This window comes from Manihot esculenta, chromosome 11 (genome assembly GCF_001659605.2).
Source record: "Manihot esculenta cultivar AM560-2 chromosome 11, M.esculenta_v8, whole genome shotgun sequence".
Taxonomy (NCBI): Eukaryota; Viridiplantae; Streptophyta; class Magnoliopsida; order Malpighiales; family Euphorbiaceae; genus Manihot; species Manihot esculenta.
In genome coordinates, this window is record NC_035171.2 from 13,217,709 (window position 1) to 13,232,185 (window position 14,477).

At 44.4% G+C, this 14,477-nt stretch overlaps 1 protein-coding gene across 1 annotated transcript; it reads right to left on the reverse strand.

Annotated features, from left to right (window-relative positions):
* Positions 1-6,064: 6,064 nt before the first annotated feature.
* Positions 6,065-6,427, reverse strand: LOC110625614 (secreted RxLR effector protein 161-like). Its single transcript, XM_021771247.1, has one exon. It carries the CDS (start codon positions 6,425-6,427, stop codon positions 6,065-6,067), a length of 363 nt encoding a protein of 120 aa, XP_021626939.1.
* Positions 6,428-14,477: the final 8,050 nt, after the last annotated feature.

The window sequence follows — 14,477 nt, forward strand, 5'->3', positions numbered from 1 at the left end:
ACCCCTAGGAGCTTGTATGCTTGAGTATGCATGTTGTAGAATAGGAAAATGCATGATTGAAGGTGTTGGGAGGCGTTTATGCATGAGGAAGGCTGAGTTTCTACCCTTGGGGAGAACTCAGGTTCGGCAGCCGAAGGCTCTTTCGGTCGCCGAACCTGCCTGTGGTAGCATGAATCGGCTGCCGAACCCTGCCCCCGAAAGATGACTTTCGGCTCTGGAAAGGACTTTCAGCAGCCTAAGGTGCTGCCGAACATGCATGAGTTTCGTCTCTGGAGGAAACGTTCGGCCACCGAAAGTGCCGCCGAAGGTGCATGACTTTCGGCTCTGGAGGGCCTTTCGGCCGCCGAACCTGCCGCCGAACCTGCCGCATGATTTCTATGATTGTTTTAAGGTGATTTAGGGGGTTTTTGGGGAGTATTTTAGAATCATGTTTATGGATGTTAGGTCCCTCATTTGAGTCCACCTGTGTAGGTTTGGACTCGAGGAACCGAGGACCCCAGCAGTGAGTTCAGCTGCTTCTGAGTCTGTTAGAGCTAGCCAAAGGTGAGTGGAACTAAACTTAATGTTTTAAATTGAGAAATTAAATGAAAGTTTTAGCATGATTCACGCATCATGAATGCGATGAGATATATTAGGGTGTTGCTTTAGAATTCATGAATATGTTGCATTGCATAATATGTTGTTGATGTGGATGAATGTTGAATGATCCATTAGCCCTCATATGTTATGACATGATGATATGATATGGAAGTCCAGGCGTGCCTGCACTACGCCCCTGGCACTATGTAAGAGAAAGACCAGATGTGGCTTGTACTACGCCCCCGGCACAATTGGTTATGTATGATATGTTATGTATTAGAGAAAGACCAGGTGTGGCCTGCACTACGCCCCTGGCATGATTGGAATATATAGAGGGCTAAATGGTGACAAGTTCATCCTTGATGTGATTTGTTTGTGCTGTGACGCATTCCATGTTATCATATGTTTAAATACTATGTTTTATTATTCTGCTCACTGGGCTTTATAGTTCACCCCTCTCCCTTAACCCCCAGGTTTGCAGGTACAGGGTAGACCAGGAGGTCAGCAGGAGTAGAGTTATGTTGTTGTAATAGCTAAATGTGGACATGGATATGATGTAATATAAAAGTATGATATAAAAATGTTATGTAATGATGCTTATGAAAGTTTAGAGTTGTGCTTGACCATAGTATTATGTTAATCCCTTTCTAGTACATGATCTTAATGTTTAATGATGATTATTGAAAACCAAACTTAATGTAGGTATGTTACCCCATTGGAGCATTGTTGAGGACTCCAGTGTGGGTTGATGATTATGATTATGTATAGTGCATGCACAGGTTGAGTTGGTGAATGAATGAAAAGAAAAGTTCAAAATTTTTATGTATGTGTTGATCATGTATGGGATTAAACAGGTTTACAGGTTGAACGTTTGGCTTGCTACGGGTCCCGGCGGCCTTAAGCCGATCTGGATCCTAGCGCCAGTAGCGGTCCGATTTTCGGGTCGTTACACCCGTATTTAGAGAACCTGTCAATAACGACTAGAATCACATTTTTGCCTCTGGAAGTTGGAAGCCCTTCAATAAAATCAAGAGACACATCTGCCCATATTTGTTGTGGAATCGGCAGTGGTTGCAGCAAACCTGCTGGTTGCAATGATTCTGTTTTATGGTGTTGGCAAACAGGACAGGCTCGAATGAATTCCTGCACCATTTTTTTCATCCCTTTCCAGAAGAAATCCCGTGTAATTCGGTGCAGCGTTTTCTGATATCCTTCATGACCCTGATTGTGAAGTGCAGCTATAACCAGAGGTATTGTTGGTGAGTCATGTGGAATAAAAACCCGGTCTTTAAAGAAAAGAAGACATTGTTTGAATGTCCATGTTGCGGCCGCTGAGTGATCAAGAACTGCTGAAATGAAGTGCTGGACGTCAGGGGACTGCTGCTGTTCCTGGCGGATATCATCAAACAAATCCAGCTGGGGCATAGAGAGAGCAAGAAAACATGGTTGATCGGAATCTCGGCACGACAGTACATCGGCCACAGTATTCGACTTACCCGCCTTGTACTCTACATTGAAGTCAAAAGGCAGTAGTTTGCTCACTCAGTACTGTTGTGAAGAGGAAAGTGACCTTTGTTCAAGCAAAAATTTTAAGGTGTAATGATCTGTGCGCACCAAAAACTTTTGGCCCCAAAAATAAGACTGCTAATGTTTAATTGCTTTGACTAGACCGATCAACTCCCTTTCATATGCTGGCAATTTGGTGTGACGGGTCGTAAGAGCTCAGCTAAAAAATGCCACAGGTTTAGTCTCTTGTAATAAAACAGCCCCAATTCCTGATTCAGAAGCATCACACTCAAGAATAAATATTAGCTCAAAGTTAGGAAGAGCTAAAATTGGAGTAGTGGTGAGTGCCCTTTTCAACTCTTCAAAAGCCTTAACCACACCATCGGTCCAGTGGAAGGAGTTCTTTCGCAACATAGCTGTGAGGGGAGCAGCAATAAGGTCAAAATTGAAGACAAACTTACGGTAGTAACCAGCAAGACCCAAAAAACCCTGCAAGCCTCGAAAAGAAACTGGTCGCGGCCAATCAGTAATAGCCGAAATTTTAGATTTGTCAACCTGAACGCCTTCATGTGAAATAACATGACCCAAATAAGAAACTTCCGTTTGGACAAAGGTACACTTGGACCGTTTCAAGAACAATTTGTTTTCTGCCAAGAGGCTAAACACTTGTCGCAGATGTTGCATATGGTCATCCCAAGATTTACTGAAAACCAGAATGTCGTCAAAGAAGACTAAAACAAATTTGCGCAAGTGGGCATGAAATACCTCATTCATTAAAGCCTGGAATGTGGAAGGAGCATTTGACAGCCCGAATGGCATGACCAAAAATTCAAAATGGCCATGGTGAGTTCTAAATGCGGTCTTCTCAATGTCTGGTGGATGCATGCCAACTTGAAAGTACCCAGAAACCAAATCCAATTTGGTGAAATACTTTGCCCCTCCCAATTCGTCTAGAAGCTCTTCAATCATAGGAATTGGAAATTTGTCTTTGATAGTTCTTGCGTTAAGTTCCCTGTAATCCATGCATAGGCGCCAAGTTTTGTCAGCTTTAGGAACCAGAAGTACCGGAGAAGAAAAAGGTGATCGGCTAGGACGAATAATCCCCTGATCCAGCATAGCAGTACACTGTCGCTCAATCTCATCTTTTTGGTTGTGTGGGTATCGGTAAGGATGAACCACTACAGGTTTGGTATTTGGAGCTAGAGGAATCCTGTGGTCACAGTGGCGAGCAGGTGGGAGACCTGTGGGAGCTTCAAAGATTGCAGCAAATTCAGCTAATAATTGGCACAGATGATGATCGCGAGCAGCAGATGGTGAAAGAGAATTGAGGGATGAATTTGTTTCTGATTTGCTGGCTATACCTGTAAGAGCCACCTGTTTCCCATTAATAAAGAAAGACATCCACATGGAGTTAAAATCCCATAAGATGGGGCCCAGAGTAGCTAGCCAATTAACACCCAAGACCAAGTCAAAACCAGGGAGCTGTAACACAAATAAATCCACCGTGAAAATAGAGTTTCCCAATTCAATCGGTGCGCCTTTGCAAAGACCAGGACTGTGAAGTTGTTCACCGTTCGCAACTTTCACCCGTAACCCATCCTTCGCATCCACTGTAACCTGCAAATCGGCCACCACAGAATCCGAGACAAAACTATGGGTGCTTCCCGAATCAACCAAGATCAGTACTTGCCTACCGTGCCAACAACCTAGAAGTCGCATCGACTGGGAATTGCGAGTTCCAGTAATGGCATGGAGAGAGATTTCTGGTGGAGAATCGGAATCGGACTCCGCATCAGACTTACTGCCGTCATCCAGATCAATCAAAAATAGGCGTTTGCATTGATGTCTGCGTACAAACGGCTCATCACAGTTAAAGCACAGTCCTTTCTTCCGTCTCTCATCAATTTCTTCTGGGGTGAGTCATTTGATGGTACGGCCAGGGCGGTGTTCTGAAAAGGGAGCAGGACGTCTGACCTCGCGTTGGGCAACACTCTTGGAGTAGAGCTTGCGTTCATACAGGCGTGACATACTCATGGTGGTGGCTAAGTCTTTTGGCTAGTGTAGCTCGACTTCCACTGCTATGTATTCCTGTAATCCACTAATATACAGCTGAACTTTCTGATTGGAATCTAAGGTACCAGCCCGCGAAACCAAAACCTCAAATTTAGTTTGATAATCCCCCACTGTTCCTGTCTGCTTTAATTTGGCAAGCTCCCCTAACTTGTTGCTGCGAATAGGGGGTCCAAAACGAAGATTACATTGGTCAACAAACTCAGCCCAAGTAGGATTTGGAACATCCTGGATTAACTGTAAGTACCACAATTGAGCAATTCCTTCAAGGTGGTAAGAAGTCAGTCCCACTTGTTCATCATCACGAGTGGACTGATGCTTGAAGAAGTGTTGACACCTGCTAATCCACCCAAGAGGATCTTCCGTACCGTTATAGCGAGGGAAGTCCAGTTTGGTGTATTTGGGCACAAAGGAGCAATTGCGAGTAGTCACCGAACTGGTGGTTCCAACTGTTCCCTTGTCACGCCTTGGTCGAGCTTGGCTTTCTGCTTCGGGAGAAGTAGAACGAGCCTGTCTAACTGAGTCTAAATCAAGGGACATGGCATCCATCTTAGCATGGAGCTGCTCAACTTTATCATGGCGAAGTTGATTAGCCTGCTGCTCAGAAAGGACGATATTGAGAAGTTGAGTAAGCTGGTCTTGAATAGAGTCCCCCATAACAGTCGGCTCTGATACCAAAATGTTAGGGTCCCGGGCCAAGGATCTTGTTTGGGGTCTAAGTGTAGATGGTTGGGTAGGTGTTTGAGTGTTTGGGTTAGATTTCTTTTTGTTTGCTCGGGTCATTAACGATTCGGCTCAAAGAGGGAGTCTTAAACCTCTTGAGTGTTAAGTACTCAAAAACTGAATGAAATTCCAAGTTGATTCTTCATTGATGTTTATGCAAATATTTATAGGGTACATCAAAGGATCATGACTTGATCATGGCCACTACTTCCTAAAATAAGGGAAATAACAGAATCTGAAAAATACCCTCCTAATATAATGGAAACACTAACATAATGCATAAAGAAATATTCAACAAATAGACTAGAAACTGAACATGACGAACTGCTTCAATCCTCAACTTCCATAAGCATTACACGTGGCTGCTGCTTCTGTTGGTTACGAGTATACACCTGCAAGGGTCTCGTAACAAGATCCCACAATTATAGCTGTAATGGGGATCTATTGGATTGCGTTCTCTAACGGTAACTTCCTATGGAGTCTCGCACTGTAGTTGAAAATGCCAGTTTTGATAAAGAGTTAAGACCTACAGTATCCGAGTTTTCTTTTCCACCAGTGAGATCAAGTATCATCTAATCAGACCCATGCCGTGTGATCCTGTCTTCAAGTGCTAGTTCATGGTCTACTTTGGGCGATTGTTATGCTATATTAGAAGTCCCCCCAATGGTTTTTTATTCTTCATATTCGAAGGTCACAGTTGTTTTCATGATTTGGGGCACGTTCTAGAATTATAGGAAGAAAAGTATTTTTTTTTCTTACTTTCTGTGTAATAGGATACAATGATTATATAGTACAAGAAATGATCAATTATGCCTATAATTATGCTATCAATTATCGCCTAGAATCATGCTAGGATTATGCTAACTATGGTAATGTTAATCACTGATTAATTACAATTATGACAAAATATTCTTTCCAACACTCCCCCTTAAGTTGGTTCATGTGGATCCAACATGCCCAACTTGCCCAAAACTTTATGGAATATTCGTCCAGCAACTGCTTTAGTTAGGATGTCTGCCCATTAATCTTTCGATCGAACAAATGGTAATGATATCAAACCATTGTCCAACTTTTCCTTGATGAAATGTCGGTTTATTTCAACATGTTTTGTTCGATCATGTTGAACAGGATTTTCGAAAATGTTGATTGCTGCCTTGTTGTCACAACGAAGTTCAGCTGCGTCTCCTTATGGAAATCCAAGCTCAAACATCAACTTTCTGATCCATAGTAGCTCTGCAAGTCCTTTTGCTATTCCTCTAAATTCTGCTTTAGCACTGGACAGTGCCACCACCTTTTGCTTCTTACTTTTCCATGTCACCAAGTTACCTCCAACGAAGGTAAAATATCCTGAAATGGATCGTCTGTCGGCACGGTCTCCTGCCCAATCAGCATCCATATATCCACTGATACTGAGATGACCATTCTTCTTGAACAACATGCCCATCCCAGCTGTTCCATTCAGATATCGAACAATTCTCAATGCTGCCTCCATATGGTCTTGTTTTGGATCGTGCATGAACTGACTTACTAAACTCACAGCATACGCCATGTCTGGTTTGGTGTGTGATAAGTAAATCAGCTTTTCTACCAATCTTTGGTACCTCCCCCTATATATTGGTCATTCTTCTTAATCTTTGCTCAACTCATGATTGACCATTACTGGAGTATCAACCGGCTTGCAGGCTATCATTCATGTGTCGGCTAACGGATCAAGGATGTATTTTCTCTGTGATATCAGGATTCCCTAGTCTGACCTGAGAACTTCAATCCCAAGGAAGTATTTTAACCCCCCTAGGTCTTTCATCTCAAATTCTTAGAATAAGTTGTCCCTTAGTCGTTTGATCTCGTCCACATCGTCTCCTGTTATAATCATGTCGTATACGTATATAATCAAACACCTGATTTTTTTTCTCGTCTCTTTAAGAACAGGGTGTGATCGGAGTTACCCTGCCGATATCCATATTTCTCCATTGCTTGGGTAAATCTCCCAAACCATGCTCTGGGAGACTGTTTCAACACATACAAGGCTCGCCTTAATCGACACACTTCTCCCCATCTATATCCACTCGTGAACCCTAGTGGAGCATCCATATAAACTTCCTCTTTCAGATCACTGTGCAGGAAAGCATTCTTCACATCAAACTGGTGAAGTGGCCAGTCTAGGTTTGCAGCAAGAGATAATAGGACCTGTATTGTATCAATTTTTACTACCGGAGAGAACGTTTTGGAGTAGTCGACTCCATAGGTCTGAGTGTATCCTTTTGCTACCAGTCAGGCTTTATATCTATCCACCATTCCATCCAGCTTATACTTTAAAGTAAACACCCATTTACATTCCACTGGTCGTTTTCCCTTGGGTAGCCAGCATTTCTCCCAGGTTTTATTTTTCTCCAAGGCATCCATCTCGATCTCCATTACTTCAATTCATCTCTTGTCCTTATAGGCCTCTGTGGCATCCTTTGGTATCCATTCTAAGCAAATATTTTTCTGTAGTGTAATAAGTTGAGGTGATAGATTCTCTTCTCTAGTAATATTTGCCATAGGATACTTAGATCTAACTGCCTCGAATTCTGGATCATACCTTATGGGTGGAACTCCTCTGTTACTCCGAGGGGGTAATACATAGTGGCATGTTTCAGGAGACTCAAGGGAGATGGATTCAGTGGTAAAATTATTAGAGGAAGGAGAGGGATCAGATTCACATACCTCAGTGGCATATTCCTTAGGATATTCTACGGTGGCAGGCTCTAGTTGTGGCGTTGAGATTGAGGACTATACTAGATGATTAGTGTCTCCAAGTTCTGGTTTAGACTCAGGAAGGGAAAGTGGATGGATAGTCTCTGACTCCCCCTGAGGATAGCTAAGCCAACTTGAAAGTGGTGGTTCTACTGTATTTTCCCCCTCACTGCCAATTGGCTTGGAGAAGAAATACTCGTCTTCAAGAAAAGTGCAGTCCATAGTGGTGAAGAGCCGTTTAGAGATTGGGTCAAAATACTGATAGCCCTTTTTATGGACACCATAACCAAGGAACACACACTTAAGAGCACATGGATCAAGTTTAGTGTGATGTGATTTGGGAATGTGAACATAGACTGTGCAGCCAAAAATTTTAGGTGGAAGGTTTAGATAGGAAGGGATGGTGTGATGAGAAGATAAGGTATGCAGTGGAGATCGAAAATTAAGAACTTGAGACGGGAGTCTATTGATGAGATAAATAGAAGTAACAACTGCTTCGGAGCAAAACTTAAAAGGAACTCGGGCTTCAAACAATAAGGCTCGGGTGATTTTAAGGATGTGCCGATTTTTTCTTTCGGCAACCCTATTTTGCTGTGGGGTATATGGACAAGTAGTTTGGTGAATGACCCCATTGTCCCCAAAAAAAGTTTGAAGATAATTGTTGACAAATTCCCCTCCATTGTCAGACCGGAGGATTTGAATGGTGCTGTGAAATTGGGTTTTAATCATGCGAAAAAAGTCGCAAAATTTTTCAGCCACTTCGTATGTATGTTTTAACAAGTAGATCCAAATAACACGAGTGCAATCATCAATAAACGTAACAAAGTATCTATAATCATAAGAATCAGTTTCCAGGGCAGACCCCCATACATCAGAGTGTATTATTGAGAATGGAGTATCATATTTATTTGTGAAAATATGATAAGTACTCTTATGACTTTTAGCAAGCACACATGAAGAACAAACAGGGATATCAATGGATTTAAATTCAGGAAACAAAGCACGAAGATATTCACTTGAGGGATGGCCAAAGTGTCGGTGCCAGAGCCACAACTGTCGGGTTGAAGACCCTTGAGCTAAGTGTAACGACCCGAAAATCGGACCGCTACCGGCGCTAGGATCCAGATCGGCTTAAGGCTGCCGGGACCCGTAGCAAGCCTGACATGTAACCTGTAAACCTGTTTAATCCCTTACATGATCAACAATCATACATAAAAATTTAAACTTTTCCTTTATCATCCAACTCAACCTGAACATACATGTACATAGTCATGATCATAATCATGATCCCTCTGTGGGATCTCCTCAATGCCCCAACGGGCGATACAACATGAGATGAGTTGGCTTAAACATAAACATCAATAGACATCAAGATCATGTATCAACAAGGGATTACAATACTCATAGGGTCAAGCACATCTATAACCTCAATATACCTCATTACATAACATACTGTAATCTCTTACATTACATCATAATACAATTGTCATGTCCACAATCTAACTATTACATCAACATACTTCAAAAACTCTGGCTAACCTTCTGGTCTACCCTGTACCTGCACATCTGGGGTTAGGGGAGAGGGGTGAGCTAACAAGCCCAGTGAGCAGAATAGTGAAAATAATATATTAAAATTTCATGCTTTCATGGAATGCAACACATCACAACAAATCACATCTCGGATGGTATTGTCACCAATAGTCCTCTACATAGTCCAACTGTGCCGGGACGTAGAATGGGTACAACCGGTCTTTCCCTTAACATAACATATCATACAGTCCAACTGTGCCAGGGACGTAGAATGGGTACAACCTGGACTTTCTCTTACATCGTGCCAGGGACGTAGAATGGGTACAACCTGGACTTCCATACCATATCATGCCATAACATCATCATATCATATGAGGACTAAAGGATCATCCAATAACCAATCCACATCAACATCAATATCATAAATGCAATGCAACATATTCGTGAATACTAATGCAAACAACCTACTATAGCTCATGGCATTCATGATGCATGGATCATGCTCAAAATTTATATTTCATTTATTTTAAAACTTAAGGTTTATTCCACTCACCTCTGGCTAGCTCTGGCAAACTCTGAAGCAGCTGGCTCACTGCTGGGGTCCTCGGTTCCTCGGGTCCGAACCTACACAGGTGGACTCCAATGAGGGACCAAACATACATAAACATAACTCTAATATACTCCCCAAAAACCCCCTAAAACATCATAAAACAACTTCATAAAAAAAATGCAAGAAATGGCTGGACAGGGCACTTTCGGCGGCAGGTTCGGCGGCCGAAAGTCCCTCCAGAGCCGAAAGTCAGGCAGGTTCGGCGGCACCTTCGGTGGCCGAAACTCCCAGACAGAAGCGAAACTCATGCATGTTCGGCGGCACCTTCGGCGGCCGAAAGTCCCAGACAGAGATGAAAGTCTCTTTTCGGGGGCAACTTCGGCAGCCGAAAGGCCTGCCTCACCAGCCATGTTCGGCGGCCGAAAGTTCCTTCGGCTGCCGAACCTGGTTTCTGCCAAAGGGCAGAAACTTGGCTCCCTTATGCATTTTTGCCTCCAAACTCACCAATCATGCATAAACTTGTTCTAAAACATGCATACATATCATACATTACACCTAGGGGTCTCAAACTAGCAAATACCCCAACTACAACACTTCAAACACACAAAAATCAACATACATTGTTCATCAAAACATCAAAACCCACAAACTCATCCACAAGCCTAAACATGCATCTCTACCCATAAAACAACTTAATGCTTGTTTAAAACACATAACAAGGGTGGATCCGAGCTTACCTCTTGAAGAAACGAGAGGAAAGACGATCCTAGCTTGGAGATGGAGAGATTGAGCTATTTGAACCTCCAAGTACCCAAAACTTGCTCTTTACTCACAGATCTTCAAAACAGAAGTTAAAACCCGTGAAAATCATGGAAGATCTAAGGAAAACACTCAAGATCGAGGGAGGGGTGACGGAGACTCACCTTGGCCGACAACGGGGGAGAAAAAGCTCGCCCGTGCGGACCTAAGGGACCCTTTTATAGGTGGCTGGCCAGGCCACGTTCGGGGGCCGAAAGTGCCTCCGCATGCATGCCATGTTCGGCGGCCGAACTTGGGTTTCGGCGGCCGAACCTGAACTTCCCTCACTCATGCTTTCGGGGGCCTAACGTGCCTCCAAAACGCATGCATGTTCGGCGGCCGAACTTGACTTTCGGCGGCCGAACCTGGGTTTTCCTCCAAAGACTTTTCATGTAAAAACTCATTAAATTTTCATACTTAAAACCATGAAATACCTTAAAACATTTTATGAAAACATGTTTCTACCCTACTAGAGGCTTCCGACATCCGAGTTTCCACCGGACGGTAGGAATTCCGATACCGGAGTCTAGCCGGGTATTACATTCTCCCCCCTTAAGAACATTCGTCCCCGAATGTACCTCAACTAGCACACATAGCATGGCATAAACATAACATACATGCAAAACACATAAACACATAGGGATCTAACCTTAAAAGAGATGAGGGTACTGCTGGAGCATAGACTCCCGTGTCTCCCAAGTGCATTCTTCTAAATTGTGGTGGTTCCACAGGACTTTCACCATCGGGATTTCCTTGTTCCTTAACTTTCTGATCTGGGTGTCTATGATCCGTACTGGCTGTTCAACATAGGTGAGATCCTCTTGGACCTCCACATCAGGCTCACTAAGAACCTTGCTCGGATCTGACACAAACTTCCTCAACATTGAAACATGGAAAACCGGATGGATTCTTTCCATTGAAGCAGGTAAATCCAGCTTGTACGACACATTCCCAATCTTTTGCAAGATTTCAAAGGGTCCGATGTATCGTGGGGCTAGTTTACCTTTCTTCCCGAAGCGAACCACTCCCTTCATTGGAGACACCTTGAGCAATACCAGATCCCCCTCCTGAAACTCTAACTGTCTCCTGCGGACGTCTGCATAGCTCTTCTGTCTGCTGGCAGCAGTCTTGATTCTCTCTCTGATTATGGGTACCACCCTGCTGGTGATCTCTACTAGCTCAGGCCCTGCCAAGGCCTTTTCTCCAACTTCCTCCCAGCAAACAGGTGATCTGCACTTCCTTCCGTACAAAGCTTCATATGGAGCCATCCCGATGCTAGCATGATGGCTGTTGTTGTAGGCAAACTCCACCAAAGGTAGATGCTGCCTCCAAGAACCGCCAAAGTCCAGCACACACATTCTAAGCATATCCTCGATAGTCTGGATGGTCCTTTCCGACTGTCCATCAGTCTGGGGGTGGAAGGCAGTACTGAAATCCAACCTGGTACCCATGGCGTTCTGCAGACTCCGCTAAAACCTGGAGGTGAACTGGGGCCCTCTATCTGACACTATCGAAACAGGAACCCCATGCAGCCTGACGATCTCATCTACATACACCTGCGCCAACTTGTCCACAGAGTAGCCACTCCTGACAGGGATGAAGTGAGCAGATTTGGTGAGTCTGTCCACAATCACCCATATGGAGTCCAATCTGTTGGACGCCGCCGGTAACCCCACTACGAAGTCCATAGCTATATTTTCCCATTTCCATTCTGGAATAGGTAGCGGGTTAAGCATTCCAGCCGGCTTCTGATGTTCCAGCTTCACCCTCTGACACACTTCGCAGGCTGACACAAACTGTGCCACTTCTTTCTTCATAGTTGGCCACCAATAAACCTTCTTTAGATCTTGATACATCTTGGTGGCTCCGGGGTGAATGCTGTATCTTGCATTATGAGCCTCTCTCATAATGTCTCCTTTTAGCCCTATGTCATCTGGTACACATAGTCTGCTCCCATAGCGGAGGATCCCCTTACTGTCAAATCTGAACTCACTATCATTGCCTGACTGAATAGTCCTGGCAATCTTTACTAACTCCGGGTCCTCATGCTGTTTCTGAGCCACCTGCTCCAGAAACACGGGTGCTACTCTCATCTGGGCCACTAAGGCACCTGTACCAGATAACTCCAACTGTAGACCTTCCTCAATGAGCTTGTAGAACTCCTTCACCACTGGCCTCCTCTCTGCCGATATGTGGGATAAACTGCCGAGTGATTTCCGGCTTAAGGCGTCTGCCACAACATTCGCCTTACCCGGATGGTACTGAATCTTGCAATCATAGTCACTCAGCAGCTCCACCCATCTCCTCTGTCTCAAATTCAAATCTCTTTGACTCAGGATGTACTGCAGGCTTTTATGATCTGTGAAGATCTCATATTTTACCCCATAGAGGTAGTGCCTCCACATCTTGAGTGCAAAGATTACTGCTGCCATCTCTAGGTCATGTGTGGGGTAATTCAACTCATGCTTCTTCAGCTGCCTAGAAGCATAAGCAATCACCTTCTCATTCTGCATCAGTACACAACCCAGTCCCACACGGGAAGCATCACAAAAGACTGTAAAGTCCTCATCACTAGATGGCAGAGCTAAAACTGGTGCTGAAGTCAACCTCTTCTTAAGCTCTTCAAAACTCTCTTCGCACTGGTCGGTCCACAGAAACTTCTGATTCTTCCTGGTTAGTCTGGTTAGAGGAGCTGCTATTTTCGAGAAGTCCTGAACGAACCTCCTGTAGTAACCTGCCAAACCCAAGAAACTCCTGATCTCCGTCACTGAAGTGGGTCTAGGCCAGTTAGCCACAGTTTCTGTCTTCTTGGGGTCTACCTCTATACCATTCTCTGACACTACATGCCCCAAGAATGAAATGCTCCTCAGCCAGAATTCACATTTAGAGAACTTGGCATACAAGCCATGTTCCCTCAAAGTCTGCAAGACCAACCGCAGATGATGGGCATGCTCCTCTGCATTCCTGGAATACACCAAGATATCATCTATGAAGACAATAACGAAGTGATCCAGGTACTGGCTAAACACTCTGTTCATGAGATCCATGAATGCTGCAGGGGCGTTGGTTAACCCGAACGGCATTACAAGGAACTCAAAATGCCCATATCTGGTCCTGAAGGCTGTCTTCGGCACATCCTCATCCCTTATCCTTAGCTGATGGTACCCCGATCTTAGATCTATTTTGGAGAAACAACCCGCTCCGGCTAGCTGGTCGAATAGATCATCGATCCTTGGCAATGGGTACCTATTCTTGGTAGTGACTTTGTTCAACTGCCTGTAGTTGATACAAAGTCTAAGGGATCCATCCTTCTTCCTCACAAACAAAACCAGAGCACCCCAAGGTGAGGTACTCTGTCGGATGAAGCCCTTTTCTACCAGCTCCTGCAATTGCTCTTTCAACTCCTTCAACTCGGCTGGGGCCATCCTGTAGGGAGGGATAGAGATCGGTCTAGCTCCAGGCACCAACTCTATCTCGAACTCTATCTCCCTAGCAGGTGGTAAACCTGGAAGCTCATCTGGAAAGACATCCTGAAACTCTCAGACAACTGGCACCGAGGCCGGCTCCCTGACCTGACTGTCTAGCTCTCTCACATGAGCTAAGTACCCCTGACATCCCTTCCTAAGCAACCTACGAGCCTGAAGAGCTGATATCAGACCTCTAGGTGTGCCCCTCTTGTCTCCTCTGAAGACGACCTCTGACCCGTCCTGATCTCTGAACTTGACTACCTTGTCTCTGCAGTCCAAGGTAGCACCATGGGTAGATAGCCAATCCATCCCTAGAATGACGTCAAAGTCAGTCAAATCTAGAACCACAAGGTCGGCGGAGAGGCATCTTCCCTCAACAAAAACTGGACTGTACTGGCAGACTGACACTGCCACTGACGGGTCACCCTTGGGTCCACTGACCCATAGGGGACACTCTAACCCAGAGACTATCAGACCCAACCTCTCAACGGCTCTCGGAGCAATAAATGAATGAGATG

What these genes read in the sequence shown, in the direction of transcription:
- LOC110625614 (XM_021771247.1), bottom strand. Translation starts at nt 6,427, where the DNA reads ATGGCGTATGCTGTGAGTTTAGTAAGTCAGTTCATGCACGATCCAAAA.